Source organism: Danaus plexippus, assembly GCF_018135715.1.
Source record: "Danaus plexippus chromosome 9 unlocalized genomic scaffold, MEX_DaPlex mxdp_24, whole genome shotgun sequence".
In the NCBI taxonomy this organism is placed as follows: domain Eukaryota; kingdom Metazoa; phylum Arthropoda; class Insecta; order Lepidoptera; family Nymphalidae; genus Danaus; species Danaus plexippus.
In genome coordinates, this window is record NW_026869847.1 from 3,841,878 (window position 1) to 3,859,258 (window position 17,381).

A 17,381-nucleotide genomic window follows, 5' to 3' on the forward strand; every position below is an offset into this window, starting at 1 on the left:
ACTATTAATAATGTTTTGATTACAGTCATTATACATTGAGTTAGAAATAATGATAAGCTTATGGTATTATTATTTCATATACAAAGGAGTTTATGTAATTGTATGTAAAATTTAGAAGGTCTTAAATAGTTTAAAACCAACAACTAAGTGCTAAAGAGAGCAACATGCATAAGAGTCTTAGTCTTACTGGGACAACGTCTTTAGGGCCCTTTTCTTACAAATGTCATGTACATTCATTATCCTTTCTTTAAAAAAATGTTTGCTTCCTTAACAAATTAGTTCCTTTTTTTAATCTATTAAAATCCCTTAAATTAGATTATCTCTTGATCCTCACAGAAAAAGTCACATATTTTTCATCTCCTTGAAACATCCGCAAACTATAATCGTAATAATTTTTGTGATCGACAGAAGTAAATGATCAAGATTCATTATTAAAGCCAAGGAGGTAATACTTGTTACACTTCGACTGCTTATGGGATGTTATGATTTGCAGTCGTCCGTAGTGCAGCTGTGACCATTTCAACCTTAACATTCATATCAGACATATTGCTAACTATTTGGTAAAATGATATTTACCAGCCGAGGTCTTAAGGCAACTCTTCTTAAAAAGATAATCATATAAAGGAATTAGGAGACATGAAAAGTTTGGGTACGTAGACGGTTATCACGAGGGATGTTGGATAAAGATTGCATCATATCGGGAAACCGGGGCCGTGACCGAAAACTTATCTGTGAGAGGATAAATTAACTAAAATAGGCACTTTAATTAGTGATGAAATAGATAAAAATCATTTTCTTGAATTCTGGACACCTTTAGAAACCAAAAACTTAAAGAAATATTATCACAGACATTTAATACATAAAATGTCCAAAAAAACACAATACAAATAATTATTTTAGAAACAATGTTTAAATTATAACTATTTATGATGCTAAATAAAAGATAGGTTTAATAATTTTCATCACATAATCCCAGGCCGAACGTTCGCAAAAACACGTCTATTTTAAAAGTAGGGCACATCCTGACGGCTTAGTAAATACGATCTGAAGGCAGCGGAGTGTTATGAATGAAATTCGTTCAACCCGCAACAGCCTGCTGGCCAAAACTGAACTTATGTATTCGCCTTTATTTTAATGTATAAAGTTATTCAATATCACCCAATCCTGATATAACGAAATCAAATCCTTGTTAAGACGGATGAATGTTTGCAGCTCTTTAATACCAGTGATTACATTGATTCATTGATTAATTTAAATCAAAATCTATGCCAACTCTTTTTTAATTAATGTTTCCGAATTCATCTTGAAGAGGTTTTTATCCTTCGTAGCAGCTAATTATATTATATAAACTTTTTAATAAAGACATTACAGCATTAAATAATTGTATTTATTTAATGAGTTCTTTCTAAAAAAGGTTTTTTTTTTATCTATAATTAACAACCAGCTATAATACAATATTTTTTCTATATTTACTAGCAAATAAAATAAATACAACACACAAAATGTGCTGTCCAATTCCAGTTCACATAAAAAAGACTAGTAACACAAAAAAATAAAACGAAATTTGTTTTCACACCGTCGCCACCAATGTTCCGAAAGCTCAAACGGGATAAGAAAATAAATAAAACAGCAATGGATTGTAAACAAAGATAAAAACACGCGAAGAAATGTAGAGGTTCGTAAATGTAGTCGACATTTGTAACATTATTTACAGAAAGTCATTAAATATTTATTACTTTTTTCTATACACATATCCAAGTAATGTCACTAATGTTAGAACATTAAACTCAAACACAACACTAAATAATTAACTTGTCGACATTCTTGAGAATAGAGTACGGTTTAATTTAGACGGAAGGAAAGGGATGATCTTCTGTATACAGTGATTCCTTTTGATAATTAAATGTAAATGTTTGTATCAATGGCAGAGCACAAAGCGCGTTACAAACGGTCCCATCACAAACCATACACAAATGTGTCCCAAAGAGCAACTGTTACCACTGCAGTACTGTGTTTATTTTGTCCCCATATTGTATTCTGATAGGCAAAGCGCATCTTGTCAATAATATGTCAACGCATTTTGGAATACGAATGAAATTCGGAGCTTCATTGGATAAGCGGTAACTGATTTATGCTATGGAGAGACGTATACATCAAACGCGCATACTATATTGGTTGGTGTGGACATATTGTAATCATTACGTTACTATGACACGAGCGATGTGTCAGATATCTTTTTAATCACACATTATTAGTTTCTACCGCACGTAACTGTTGAAAAACAAGTGTAATTAGCGCGCATGTTATAATTTAATACAGGTTTACATGTGCGCCACTTGTAGGTGCTTAGGATATAGAAGCTAAAACTGTTCTGAGTACTCCATTCCGTTAATATTTGTACTGTAGTAGTTATATAGTAATACTGTTAATATACACTTTCAATGTGATATTAAAACGGTACAATACAAGAACATGGAACTGTGGTAGTTTCATGTTCCTGTATGAAAATAAAATAAACTCTGACGTATTTCTCCAATGTCCTCAAAAAGTTAAAATAAAACATATCAATTTGTGGTGGAAATTTTCGAACAATTGCTGAATACATATACTCCACCTGAATGAACTAAAATGGAGCGGTAACTAACTATGGCATGAAATGTACAAAGCTTCAATTAATAATCAAATCTTCTTTTCACTGTCCTTAACCACGTTTATAAGTTTCCTAAATGTTATGCCCTTTCATTATGAATAAATGTATGAAAAATCATTATATTTCACTTGTTTTAATGAAGATGTTATCTTGTTCAATGATAATGTATGACAGATACAGATTTTGCTAATGCGAAAGTTACATTCATTTACAGTATATTAGAAAAAAAAATTATAATAAAAATTTCTTTTATTGTAGGTGGATTTTTGATTCCACGTTCAATTTTGCAGTAACCGTGTGCATGAAAATTCATAATAAAATTAATTTGTAAACCTAGTACGCGAGTTAAGTCCAAAAAAAATAGCAGCACTAAAACTGCCCTGAATGAATTCATATAAAAAATAATGTATAGTTCCTAAACTAAGTACTGATACGATTAAAATATTTTATTGAGACAATTTTCAGAAAAATTATTTCAAGATATTCACTATGAAAAATAACTTTTTGGATGCCATCCAACTATAATACTTTCTAGAACATAGTAAACAACCAGAAAGATATATCAACCGTTCCACCTTCTCCTAGAGAAAAACGCACGACTGTGCAGTTTTAACCAGCCATATCTTATTAAGATAATGAAGCTCAAAGTGGCTTATTAAATAATTTTTTTTATTGTACCTACACCACGCTTTCTCTAGTTTCCTTTATCAATAGGGTTTCTGGTAGAGATCTCTTTTTAGAGATAAGTTATCCTTTGTACATCACTTCTCTTTTGTAACTAATTTTGTAACTCTTGGTACATAAATAAATAAATAAATTGTGTTTTTTACAAAATTATATTTAAGGATGAAATATATTATAGTATTAACATGATTAGGAAATGTACCTAATGTTAATATATTGATTGTATACAAATAAAAAACAACAAAAGTTTAGTCGTGTCGTCGCTCGCCAGTTTGAGGTATATTATTGATATAACATTTTAGTTATTTTCACCAAAATAACAGCTTAAGTGTTTCCAGTTACGTAAATAAAAACATCCAACAAAATTCTTAAACAGTTTTGAATTTATAGTATGGGGATTGTTAGACGAGATGTTGGTAACGGATTAGGGTGGGACATAATACATAAATTTACCGGTCGTCCTAGAATAACGGTTTGCAATTTGACTTATAATGTATTTATAACAATATATTATAGATTACAGTAACATAATAATTCTAAGGACGCACGATCGTATATAAGATTTGCGGTGCGGTGACCGAACTAGTCAGGACATGTTACAACCACAGCCATAGCGCACCGACCACAGAGCAATCATACTACGCACTTGACCATTTATATATATATATATATATATAGGTTTAATTACAACTAAAATTAATTAATTTCAATAAGCCATTATTGAGTTACAAGAAAATTTACCACCATCCTCCAATTCGTTTATGCCATTCGCTCTATCAAATATTTTTTTTTATGTTAAAGGGGGCAATCGAGCAGACGGCCTACCTGATGGAGGTAGTACCGTCGCCCATGGACGTCTCGCCACCTTTGATTAGGGAAGAGGGGGAGTATAAAGTGGGAAAGGGACGGAAAAGGGAAGGGGCAACCCGCTCTCTCGCTCATCGGAAGAAAAGTCGCCATTAAAGACTATTTCACGCCGATCTTCTGTGAGAGGGTGCTACTTCCCCGGTCAAGCCAGCCCATGTTCGAGCTGCAGAAACTTGACCACAGCTAGGCTCTACCGCCTCGAAAATTATATTATTAAAATAATACAAAGCATAATAATATACAGTGTTACTATTCGCTGGATTCTACAAGAGATGGGAATGATGTAATCGTATATTAAAGTGGCAGTAAGTGGGTAGTTTAGTATCTTAATAAGTAATGTGAACGTTTATAACTACTGTCGTCAGTCAGACTGTTTGATAGCAGTGACCTCCGACCTTGTTATGGACCACCTCGCGGCGTGCCACTGACAAAGAAACTTAACAGGGCTGGCTGAGCGAGTGCCGATAAGGCCCTATCTCGACATGCACCGCTTACCGGCTGCCTTCTGATATAATGACTGATAAAATATTTCGACAAGCTCTATGTACGTTACACACAATTTAAGACATTGTATTTATTCCAGAACGTTCACAAACTAGAAATATTCGTTGTTGTTCAATTCAATTGTTATATCATGAATTATTAACCAACACAAATGATTAGGATCTGCACAGTGCACAGAAGAATAAAAATTTTAAGTAATTAAAGTTTTAATGAAATACTTTTCTTCAGAACTACACACGTGTACGGTAATGTGCATTTTGGAGATATATATTTTTTGAGTGTATCCAAAGCGAATTGTTGACCAACTGCTGTGTTGTTAAAGAATGCATTAGTTACATGAATGTGCATTGTCATTTCAACAGTCAAAGTAACTTCGATGGAGCATAAATTTCAGCTTAAAAGCTTATTAAATCTGTTTATCTCATACATGTCAGATGCAAGCCTGCAAGCAAAATCTTCAGTGACCTACAAAGGCCTCTATATTATTTATGGGCGGAGGGAGGCTGGTTGTTTTCCTCTCCAGGGGCAAAACGTTACTGTTTATAAATATTACATTACGCTCTATTATATAGATTTTTTATCCCTATAGGTTTCTGTTAAACTGACTTTAAATTTCTATACTCCAAGTGACAATTAAATTAAACTTATAAAGATAATTATAGTATTTTTTATTATGTAACGATAAAATTAACATTTTATTAAATAAAAATAATAATTAAATTAATTATAATAATTAAATAAACACGCATGGATGATCAAGAGTTCAATCGTGTGTAAAATAGGTCAAGTAGATAATTCATTGAGGCTACACGATGCATCGAAATAAAAGTGTAGATGTGGCTTTAAATCCTCAGATGAAAGTTTCTATGTAACCAACTTAATAACTCGTAATAATAATTACAGTCTTTATGTATGAATAAATCGATTTTAAGATGTTATCTCTGTTCATTGAGTGAGTCGACGATGTGACGAATGAACACGCGTATATATATTTTGCATTATGTGCTACGTCAATTCACTAGCCGTCTGCCAACGAGAACAAAGCAATATATAATTTTTAATGACATTAAACATAAACTACAAATAGAATATGACAAAAAATAGTTTGCTATAGTTTTTGTTATGCGTTTTTATTCATATTGTGAGTGTATATAAATATGTTTTATCTGATCAAGTACGAACAACGTAAATCAATGTTAAGATATTATCTCTAGTGGAAGATAATTGTGACAAAGAAGTGAACATTTGGGGTGCGGTCACAGCCGTGTATACGTCAAACGTAAAATGCTTGATTTATACCTTTGACTCGCACGAGTTAACCCACAAAACTGACTCGTTCAAATCTAGATAGTTGATACCAATCACCGATATATTCAAATATCTGCAGGACTGATATTCCATTATTACAAATTGAAATAAATAAATATTATTCCGACATAAGTGATAATTTATGTACATTTTTTTTTGTTTTTTTTTTTTTTATTTAATTAAAAAGGTCACGCTACTACCGCCATGACACTAGTCATTACGTCAACTGTCAGCTCTGACAGGAGTCGTAAACTAAAGCTTGTGACATATTCTTACATAATAAACAAAACTACCGATTTTAAAATAGAAAACAAATACATAAGCTAAATGTATAATTTATTTTATATAATGTTTAAATATAAGGCATAATAAAGTGGTTTTCATATCATTTTTTTCAGTACAGGGCTGACAATCGGTGGCCTAGGTATACAATTTTGACCTATAGACTTTTCTTTCTTCGACCCTTATTTTTCACAACCCAAGATCGAATCTAAGTCTCAACGTGAAGTGTGTTTACAAACATTTATTAGTACGGACCCAAAAAATAAGGTTAAAAATAAATTCCATAGTTTGTCATACCAAGGCTATCAAGGTTGATACATAGGAAATTTTTCACTTGTCACTTAATAAACAAGTAAAAAATATGAATAATCTTTGTAAATAATATGTAAATATAAGCAATAACCATATATCAACGGGATAATATTTACAGACACATAATAGATTCTAGAAGTATTTATATAAATAATAAGAATTTATAAAAATTATTATGTATACATATATTTTTTTCTTATAATTTCCTGTAATATCCGTATATTCATATGTATGTGACTGATTGATACACTATGTAAACTTATGTAACAGAATAGTTATAAAGCGATCGTATAACATATATATATATATACAATACAAAGGCGAATGCTTTTAAAGCTCTGGTTCTCATTAAATATACAAAGAACTTGTGTAACGGACCTTAAATGAATAGAAATTTCGAGAAAACAGTCTCCGCGAAAGGATTATACAGGATAAACTGCGGTCATACCTCGTACCTTTGAAGTAAATCACCGAAGCTAAGTAAATATTCAGAACACCTTCACATGCTTCCCATTTAAATAAAATATAACTCCCCAAAATGTTTTAAAAGAGCTGGAATTCAATATATGTATTTATAATAAATTCGGTTTATGCATCATCATATAACTTAGATATTAAAAATCTCGCAGTTTCGGATGCTCACAAATTGTAAATCTAACTTATAAAAGATATGAAACATAAAAAAAAAACAATTTTTTTTACCATACTACGTGTTTTTATTATATTATAACAAAATAAGCATCTCCACTAAAATGCGCCTCCTGATCTCGTCTGTCCGTGATCACAGTTGCTTTAAAAGTACCGAAACGTCGATAGAATGTGGTTAAAATAATAAAAAACGCGTAGTCTGCGAAAGACTTAATTTCATTTATATGAATACACGGAAAAATCTTAGTTATCAGTATATCGGTATGACGAATAACTAGTCATTTTATTTCTTATAGCTGGTTATGGATCATGTTCTAATAAACGTACACAAAGCTTATCAGCATTATTATTGAATTATACCTTACCTTATAAAAAACGTAACAATAAATAATTTATTAGTGTTAGGAGTCACGCGATCATTAATCATAACGGAGTTCACGTAACAAGAGAAATCTCGTGACACAATCTTCGCAATGATAACAATTAGATCATGGTATTATATGTAAATACAATAATATAATACATACAATACATAGAATACAATGAACAATAATGCGAAAACTACATAAAAGACGTTTGTTTAAATATGTATTTTATTAAAAATCGACTTATTTGAACTAATATCATTAAAATAATTTACTTACGCGATGGCGTCTATCATGTCTAGTCCCATCTCGACTGTGCAACGAGCGTGATCTGATCGAGGCTCCGGCAACCCGGACACGCAGTAGTAACAGTCACCCAGGATTTTGATGCGAAGACAGTGGTTGTCCTTGACAATAGAACACTTAAACTATGAACATGTCCTACAAATGTTATACTGAAGTAAAAAAAAAAAAACAAATCCATTTTATCCGATCAATACGCGATGTACCCACTGTGGATATTTAATTTTTAAACTTATCTCATTCATAACTGACAAGCGTTCGACGGAGATCTTAATTGGTTATACACACGTCTTAGACGAATTCAATTAATATAGAATATTTTTCTCGCAAGTCCAAGATTAATGCGTCTTTAAGAGTAATTCATTTCCTGGATGAAAAAAAAATAGATGATTTTAATTTTGGTGGAACGATAACAAACGTTATTAATAGTAGCCGCGTCACTGAAATAATTTCGTTGGACTAAATTCGTATAACCTTCGACCATAGCGTGTGCAACAGGTGATTTTATTTTTGTTTTGCTTTCCGTGTTAGTTTTTTTGTTATAATTGTTACAAATTTGTGTTTGCAGCTTCACTAATAAATCGTTGGATATTTTTAGATCATGACAAATGCTATTCTCGTAAATTTATATGATATTGAAATTTTAAAGTCTTAATCTGTATTTGATAACAATTCTTACGTTAGCAAGTTGATCGAATCTGCCGAAGAGCTCGTTGAGAAGCCGCACCAACTCCTGAGCGCTGCACTGCGACGCCAGTACGGTGAAACCGACGATATCCGCAAATAAAATACTGCAACAAAACATAACAATATATAACATACACTATGCTCAGATAACAAATAATTTAATCTCGTATTACGCTCGGAAACTAATTTGTACAAAGCAATAGAAACGTTAGATTTAATGATTGCAAATGCAATTAAAAACAATTATCTTACAAAATGCTAATTTCGTACAAAACAATATCGTTAAAAATATACTATATAAACAGTTTCTGTTGAATAAAACTACCATTAAATTATCATTTTTATTAGATATACGAAGTAATAACGTTAACTGTAACAAAACTTGTATGGTTTTAACAATGAGGATACAAGCCATAGTATTCACGTTAAAATGCTAGGAAATGTATTTGTGCAAAATTGGATGCTTTTATAAAAATTGTGGGTATATTGTTTACAGACTGTCTTTTGAACAATGCATACAAATTGGTCGGAGTCGATTGTTACGAAGCCGTATAATGGCCCCTGCTACAAAGTAATGGCATCACCATACATTCGTCACAGTTCAACGATTTGATTAATTAATGCAGGCTTTGACGCCATATTTTTTTTATTGTCAAAACATTTTTGTTGCAATGGCATCCTTAAAAGTGTTGATATGGCTAAAATTTTCATACGAACGGTAAGGATGTATGTTTCAAACATATACCTTGTGATAAAAAAAAATCATAGAAAATTCATTGTGAACTTTAGTCGGTAAGTTCAGGAAATAATGACATGTCTCGTGCTTCTATAATGAAAGTGCACTCAGGTGTTCTCTTGAATTTGAATTTCTTAATTGTAATATGAAAAATGTAGTACATTTTTCTGACGAGCCTTCGTTACCGAGAATAGTAATATAAGCGACATCGACAAATATGACACAAAGAATAAAATATGATACTCAAAACAACCCAAAACCTTGGCGAGATAGCAAACTGTGATCTTAAAGCTTTAGAAATAAGGAAAAAATATTTTTTCAACCTTACGACGTCACATGATCTGATGCATCGTTTGTAATGTATAATAAATTTATTTTATCGCTCTTAACAAGCTCTACTTAAAAACTAAAATTACTGATTTAATTATAATTCTATCTAACTTTAAAAATTTAAGATAATTTCTAATATAGGATAAAAATTTAATATGACAAGAAAAATTTACAAAGTTTCTCCTGAAAGGTCTCGCATAGTTAGGGAACAAACTGTCCAACAACACGCTACAGATAAACAACTCGTCATCAAACATTCTGTGGATAAAATATTTTGTGTTAGGATAAAGTATGGTCGATGTCACGTTTTTATTTTATTTAAACAATAAGAAATGTTTAAACTGTAAATATTTCTTAATGTATAGAGGAATGGTAAATTTTATAAAATGCAATATCATCGTAACATCGCAGACTGCGAAAATTAGCGTTCCCGAGGGAGTCGCGGAGTAGACAGACAATCCCATCACTTGAATATCCGTTTAGCCTAAAAGGATCAACTACGGTAATAGACTTCCTGCCGTGTGACGTCACACTCTTTATGTTCTATGGACCTTCGTAAGTAGCAATCAAACGTAAGGACGTGACTTGAAATTGTTTGTCTTTATTAAGCAGTCGCATTATGATATTTAGAGTGAATAAAAATTATGCTAAAGTTAATATTTGTATTCTTATAAATGTTCTTTTATATAGTACATATAATTAAAAAAAACACCAAGCTTGCAATTATAGAATGAAATGAAGTATTGTATTAAGAAACATTGTTGCAGAAAATGAGACGTAGTAAGATCTCAGCTGAACAAGAGATCGTTATATTTATTGTATGAATGCTTGTTAGGTCTTATAAAACTCGTGGCTCGGTGGAATCGGATACCTAACAGGGGAGGACGGTAATTATATAAAACCTTTTAATAATAGGGTTGTCACTAAATGATACATTTTCTTCTGTATTTCAAGTGTGGCTGTAGGGGCACCGATACGTATTTAGTAGAATATGCTACTTGGATATTATCAAAAAAATACAAGATTTACTAAAACAATCCTTCTTTATTTGAAAAACGTAAAAGTGTGTAAATTCCATAGAGACATAATAGAAAATGTTGAAGCATATCCATCACGTTGTCTTATGTTGAATGTCGGGTTACATGTAACAGTGTTTACGTTTCTTTACTATTTATTATCTTGAACAATATAAACTCTCAAAATATAAAATATTAACTATACATATCTATTTTATCAGTATATACAGCAAGTTTACGACGTCACTAATACAGAGGGCTTCCAGTTTTTTTGTCATAACTCATCGCATGCTTTAGTATTAACGTGGGTTATCAAATGAGAAATGAAAACGCCTCATTTGTAGTGTGACGATACGAACTCGTGGTAAGCAACTGATTCGTCCCCTGTCGAAGAGAACTATTTACTGCACAAAATTTAGCACTGTAACCGATTTAAGACATCGAAATAGTAAGAATAGATAATAGTATCTTGAGACAAAAAAACTTTCTGAACTTTTCTAGTCTATCTCAGTATCTTCGAGTGAGAATTGTAAAATGCTATAAAAATCAGAATAACAGATTTAAAGAAGCAAAGACTTCTTACTTCATAGTTACATCAAAAACGATGAATATGAGAACATCGCCCACATTCAATTAATGTTCTGTTATAGCACATTTAAATAAAACAATACAAAGTTGACCTCGAAAGGCATTAACGACACTTAAAATGTGTATTTAAAAAAACATTAATTTTTTATTGTGTAAACGTTGAAGTGCCAGAAATATTTTATACAAAAAAATCAGTTCTATTTCTGTCTCGAGCGCGTTTCGAGGCTGTGGAAGATATATTTATAAATAATTTTCGAAACCTTTTCTAAATCCAGTGTTTTGGCTTTCAAAGTGATCACATTTATTGTTAAATATACATTCTGGCAAGTGCAAATAAATTTAAAAATCAGATATCTGAAAAGAATATTATAGAATTTGGACTTCATATATAAGTAAATTATTGATTATTATTTTGAAGGAATGTTCTCTGGGTAAGGACACTACATTTATATAATATTATTTTACATTTTTCGATCCTATTAATTTTCCGATGTCGCACAAGAAACTTATGAAATATGAAGAAAGTTTCGTTGTCCCAGAATCTCGAAGGATTTAATAAAAAAACTTTATGTCTGACAGTCAAAAAAGAGACTCTTGTCTCTAATAGCGTTAGGATACCTAATACAAATTCATCATGCTCATCAATCAAATGACATCAGATAGATCACAGAAGCTAAGAACACTGTCACTTCCGAACTCTCGATATATTACTGGTTTAGTAAGACGCCGAGGCCGAGAATGCTTCAGGGACCCGGATATATAACAGTAAGCTTAACACTAGTTTACATGGTTAAACTGCATACAGAACGTTCAGAGTTTTTCATTCATAAGTCTACGTTGATACTCTTATGTGCCAAGATTTATGAATGGAAAGCTGGAAACACTCAATATGAAGTTTGACGAAACTTGTAGTAAGAGAACAATATTGTTACTGGCCAAAATTTGTTTACTTATTTAATAAAATATTCTAAAGGAGATGGTTACTGTAAAAAATATGTATGACATTAAAATGACAAGATTTTGAACAAATTTTATATTTGGATATTCAGGAGAACATTAGTAAAGATATCTTGTAAAATTGCTGATAAATATTTCAGAAAATATAAACATAAATTTGAGGTTATTTCTTTTGTAAATAATAATGACGGTAATCATTGATAACGATGGATTCATGAAATTTCTTTTTAATGACGCATTGTCGTATCATTGGTATTTTTATGTCATAGTTTTTTCCTTTAAAAAATTGTCATGATCATTCAGGCCTAAAAAAAAATACAAGATTTTATTTCACTTGCAATGTATGTATATAATGATGTCATTTATTAGGGTGAAATCTTGCAAACTAATTTAGAAGCAGATATCTTCAAACTATTGAGCTAATCTTTTGCACAAGCTCAGTTTGGATGCCAATGCATGGTTAACTTTGTGACGTCATTCCTTTTTCATGATATTTGCATATAAAATATGATGGATTAGTACGAGTACAAATGCACTTCTACAATACGGGTATCAAATAAAAAATTTATCCTTCTGTAACTAGAGACGTAACATTCAAAAAAAAAACTTTTGTCTTTAAATCTTTTAATATCATTTCATAATTTATAAGATATAAAGAGTAATCTCGTCTTTTAAGACTTGCTAAAGATATTGGTGTTTAAAACTCTTCTGAAAACTCAGACATTAAAATTGTAGTTCTCATTAATATTCAATGACTTCGTACATATTAAAAATTAAATATTTCAACTGGAAATAACGCATTTAACATGTCCGTGGGCTGGAAAATTGCATATATTGCAATCCTTAAGTGAGAAAAATATATTTTCATCTTGTTTTTACAAATTATTAAAATATTTATTTGTATTTTTCTGTTCTATTGAGAAACTGAGATGTATAAAGGAAACATTGATCGATAAAATACTTCCTCCAACAGTATATTTTTCACTTATATTATTCAAAATTGTTTTTGTGAACAATAATAATAAAAAAACGTTTACCACGATATTGAATTTTTAAAATTAAAAGTTGTACGGTCGAGTCATTGATTCGCTCGTTCCTAATTGACATTTGTGGCCTTTTGAATCCTAACAATGTGATTCGTTGTAGACAAATATATATACATGAATATTTATATTTTTCATTAAACTTTTTAACAATTTCATGCTTCAAATTTATCATTAAAAATTTGAAAGGATACGAAGAACAATACATATATTATAGAGATGTGTACATATCTGTTTGATGGTAAATTATAACCTTTATTTTACTCACAAACTGCACAATATATATAATATAAGTGTGTTTGTTTGTTTTACTAAAGTGGTTATAACCACAGTATAGTTATCGAGCTTCAATACCGGGAATATAGGATAATCAGCCAGCGATGACGCAGATGACGCCAACCAACAGTAATACTTAAAAAATTGAAATAAAATATACTCGTAAAATAACTATATTTCTTTTTAGAAATGAATGCGGTATGCATTACAATTAAATAATTACAAAGCATTGATATAGAAAATTAGGCAAAAATTAGATACCGATAGCTGTAACATAATTAATTTTTAATATATATATATATATAAAAATTTCAATACCTATTTATCATTGATGTACAACTTTTCAACATATTTTAAAATGAACTTAGCAATTTCCAACTTCAATACAGTACTCCGTCACTATTCACATATTAAATTCCATTTGAAAATCATAATTCCAAGTAGCTCTAGAAATGTTTAACTAACCAATGTCTATGTGACTTTTATAAAAGTCTATATGAAGTCTCGTACGTAAAAATGATTCACTGCATCCAATTCGACTAAATAAACTCTCATGTCGCCGTCGAGTAATTACTATTGCGGCGCTAGCAAATATGAGTAAAAAACGAGTGATGTTCTCCGAACAGAATTTACTTCATGGTAGTCATTACAACTGTCGCGAGCTCTACACAATATACGCAACCACGAACAACTTCGGTTGCGTTCGTTAAAAAATTTATATCAACGACATCATTAATGGAATTGAGAAAAAAAGCAAACATATTTAAGGTATTTCTCATATCCCCTTACAAGCATTATTTAAAACTATACGAAATTTTGGGTCATGGCTGGGTTATGATTGAAAAAAAAAACGTTTGGGATGATCTAGACTGAAATGAATATGCTAAGAAAATAATAGACGGATTTGAATCAAACAAAAGCTTTCATAAATTATAAAACATTAATTTACTATAAAAAAGTGAAATACTAACCCGAAAGAATGTTCAAGCAAACATCCTTAATACAGCTAAATAGATTAGCGCTGGAGAATCTAGATCAGATTTATGCAAATACTAACTTCAGCTCCGCCACAGGCCACGGATGTTGTGGCTAAATCAAGCTATGTGTATACCCATTCTGGGGCTGCATTGATCCCAAAGAAATCAGCTACAATGCAAACCCCGGTAATCCCTACTCTATTATAATGTATTCAATGCAAAACTATTGTACCATCCTCTACCATATCTACGATGTTAAAAGAATATATAATACTTAATATTTATTTCTGTTTACCTATTCATTAGTAGTTTATATATATAAAATTGTTTTCCAAAATTAGTTTCTTATTCAAAAGATTACTTAGTCTTATTATTTGTAATGTCTTTTAGTCTCGCTTGTTATGTTTACGCATGTAAAATTCTAAAAGGCTATTTGAATTTATTTCTTGGGTCACTGACAAACAAACATTAAACAGCCAGTCCACGAAATCGGATTTAGGAGCTGTACAGATTTTGTTATATCAGTTTGCAATACTCTTGATAATATAAACGTGTGTAGGTATTCCAAGAATCTGGCTTACATTTGGCCTCATGAGTGTGTTTAAGAGTTAATATTAGCTCAAGACAAAGTAAAGAGTAAATATTCAGATTTGAAATGTACTCGAAGATACATCTGATTAACTATGAGTGCTGGAGATTCGTGATGCTAATTCGATTCAGACAAAGTACAAACGACGCCAGCTGAATCATGGATGGAAATAGATTCATCGTCATCAATTATTGTAATTGTAATATTTTTTTTATTTAAAATAATTTTACGAATTTTGGAAATGACAGATAATGTTTTGTCCTCTATGTCTTTATTGTCTTTTGTCTACGTCTTTCTCCCAGGCAATACAAGCTAGTAATATAATTCCAAGATTTAAGCGCTTTCAAAGATTGTTCGAATAAAATATACACTTTTTCAATGAACATTACAACTGGTTCGATTTTTCTGAAGTCAATTCTCTACAGTCAATGTTCACTGCTTCTAAAAACTACATTGACTCTTCAATGTTTTCTTTCAAGAATCTCAATGAATTCACAAGTTTGGATGTTACTTTAAATTTGCTCTTAAGCCACGAGAGAGAAATCTCTCATGATATTTTTAATATTTATTAATTAAAATATCCGGAGCTTCTCGCTTAAAACTTTATTTTATACGTATGTTTTAATGATTCTTTAACTCCTTCATAAAACCTTGGCATAATTTATGAGAGACCAATTAAACCACAAATTCAATCCAATTATTAGAACTAATTCAATTAACGTAATCTAATAAACGATATTTTCCTTACACAAAATTAGTATAAAATTTTGTGCGAACAAATTTTTTCAAACATATTAAGAATACATGTTTTTTTTCTCTTGTAAATTGTTTTAAGTCTAGTTTTTTCTAGACAGCGATCGTTAATTCTTTGTAAGGTCTGTGAAATACTCGTATTATTGTGTTAATTAATTTCAGCCACAATAATGGAGATTTCTCCAATATATGTATATTTAATTGTATCTCAATCTTCTACATCCATATCTAAATATATAAGGGAAGCAATATATTCTTTGTCGTGCTAAAACTTGAGAACGGTTCTACCGATTACTTTAAGTTTTTCAATGATTTTCTAATGCTTCGTAGAAAGTTCTTACATAAAGGAAAACTAGAAAATGATTCAGACAGATTCCTCGTCTGTATGATATCTTTTGAAATTATAAAACATGGTCTTTTTGTTGTTTTAGTACAATAATTATATGAATAATCATTCGAAGTAATAAATTGAAGTTATTACCATTTAGGAAAGCAATAATATTAATATCAATCGTAATTTTTTTTCTTGGTATTGGTATTGTGATCTCTTTGTCCTGAAGATGTGAATGATCAGAATATTATATGTTCTAGAATTATTTATAATTTTTGCCTTTAATACAAAAATAAACGATCATTTGTTTGCAATTTTTTTTACATAGAAAATTGAAGATAACATATGAATAAGAGTCCTTAAATCTGATAACTCTTAAAAAATAAAAAGTCGCATAGTCATTTTATTCTGCCAATTTTAAACAATCAATGATTTTTTCCAACAATACAAACATTACGTTTTATTTAGTGGACGTGAGCTACGACAATAACCAATGATAACCTTATTTGTATAATCACAATGCTTTGTTTTAATATAATTTAAAGACAAACATCGGAAGTCAATAGCCGTATCTCGTTCACAAGAATCGTATTATAATTAGTAACAAAGTAATTAGTTGGTGATAACGATATCATCGGAAACGCATGTCACTTTCATAACGGCCTAATGAGTTACGAACGCTGTCAGCACAAATGACTTTTAAAACTAACTCCGTTAAGCCCAGCCGACTCGCTTTGATACTTTGTCACGCAAATTGCACATACGATTGAGACAAATGAAAAACAAAGCAACTTCCGTACAAAACGGATGAGCTATATTTCATCGATATTTGATATACCAGTGATTTTTCTACAAAACAAAATAAAAGACTAAAAAAAAAATATACAGCCATATGTCAGAAATAACAACCGATTACTAAAATTAGACATAAAAAATTCTCACCGTCCGGAGTCCGGAGATATAAAATTAAGGCATAAGTTTAGTCAAGTAACGTTTTAGACCAAACATATTTATATAAACAAAACTATTGTAAATTTTAATCAATATAAATCCTCGTGATTAAGCATCAATGCTTTCAGATGTCAAGAGTTGGTGTAATTACTTAATGTGGATTTAATTTAGCCGTTTAATGTATGAATATTGACCGGCCGTGATTTATTCGGTCGATAAGGACC

General features: G+C 30.7%; 1 protein-coding gene across 1 annotated transcript in view; it reads right to left on the reverse strand.

Moving 5' to 3' along the window:
- LOC116767696 (Ca(2+)/calmodulin-responsive adenylate cyclase-like) overlaps positions 1–17,381 on the reverse strand; it is a 61,254-nt gene that overhangs the window by 12,818 nt on the left and 31,055 nt on the right. The window contains 2 exon segments of the mRNA XM_061527171.1: positions 7,900–8,027; positions 8,603–8,714. Coding sequence (XP_061383155.1) covers positions 7,900–8,027; positions 8,603–8,714 — 240 coding nt within the window.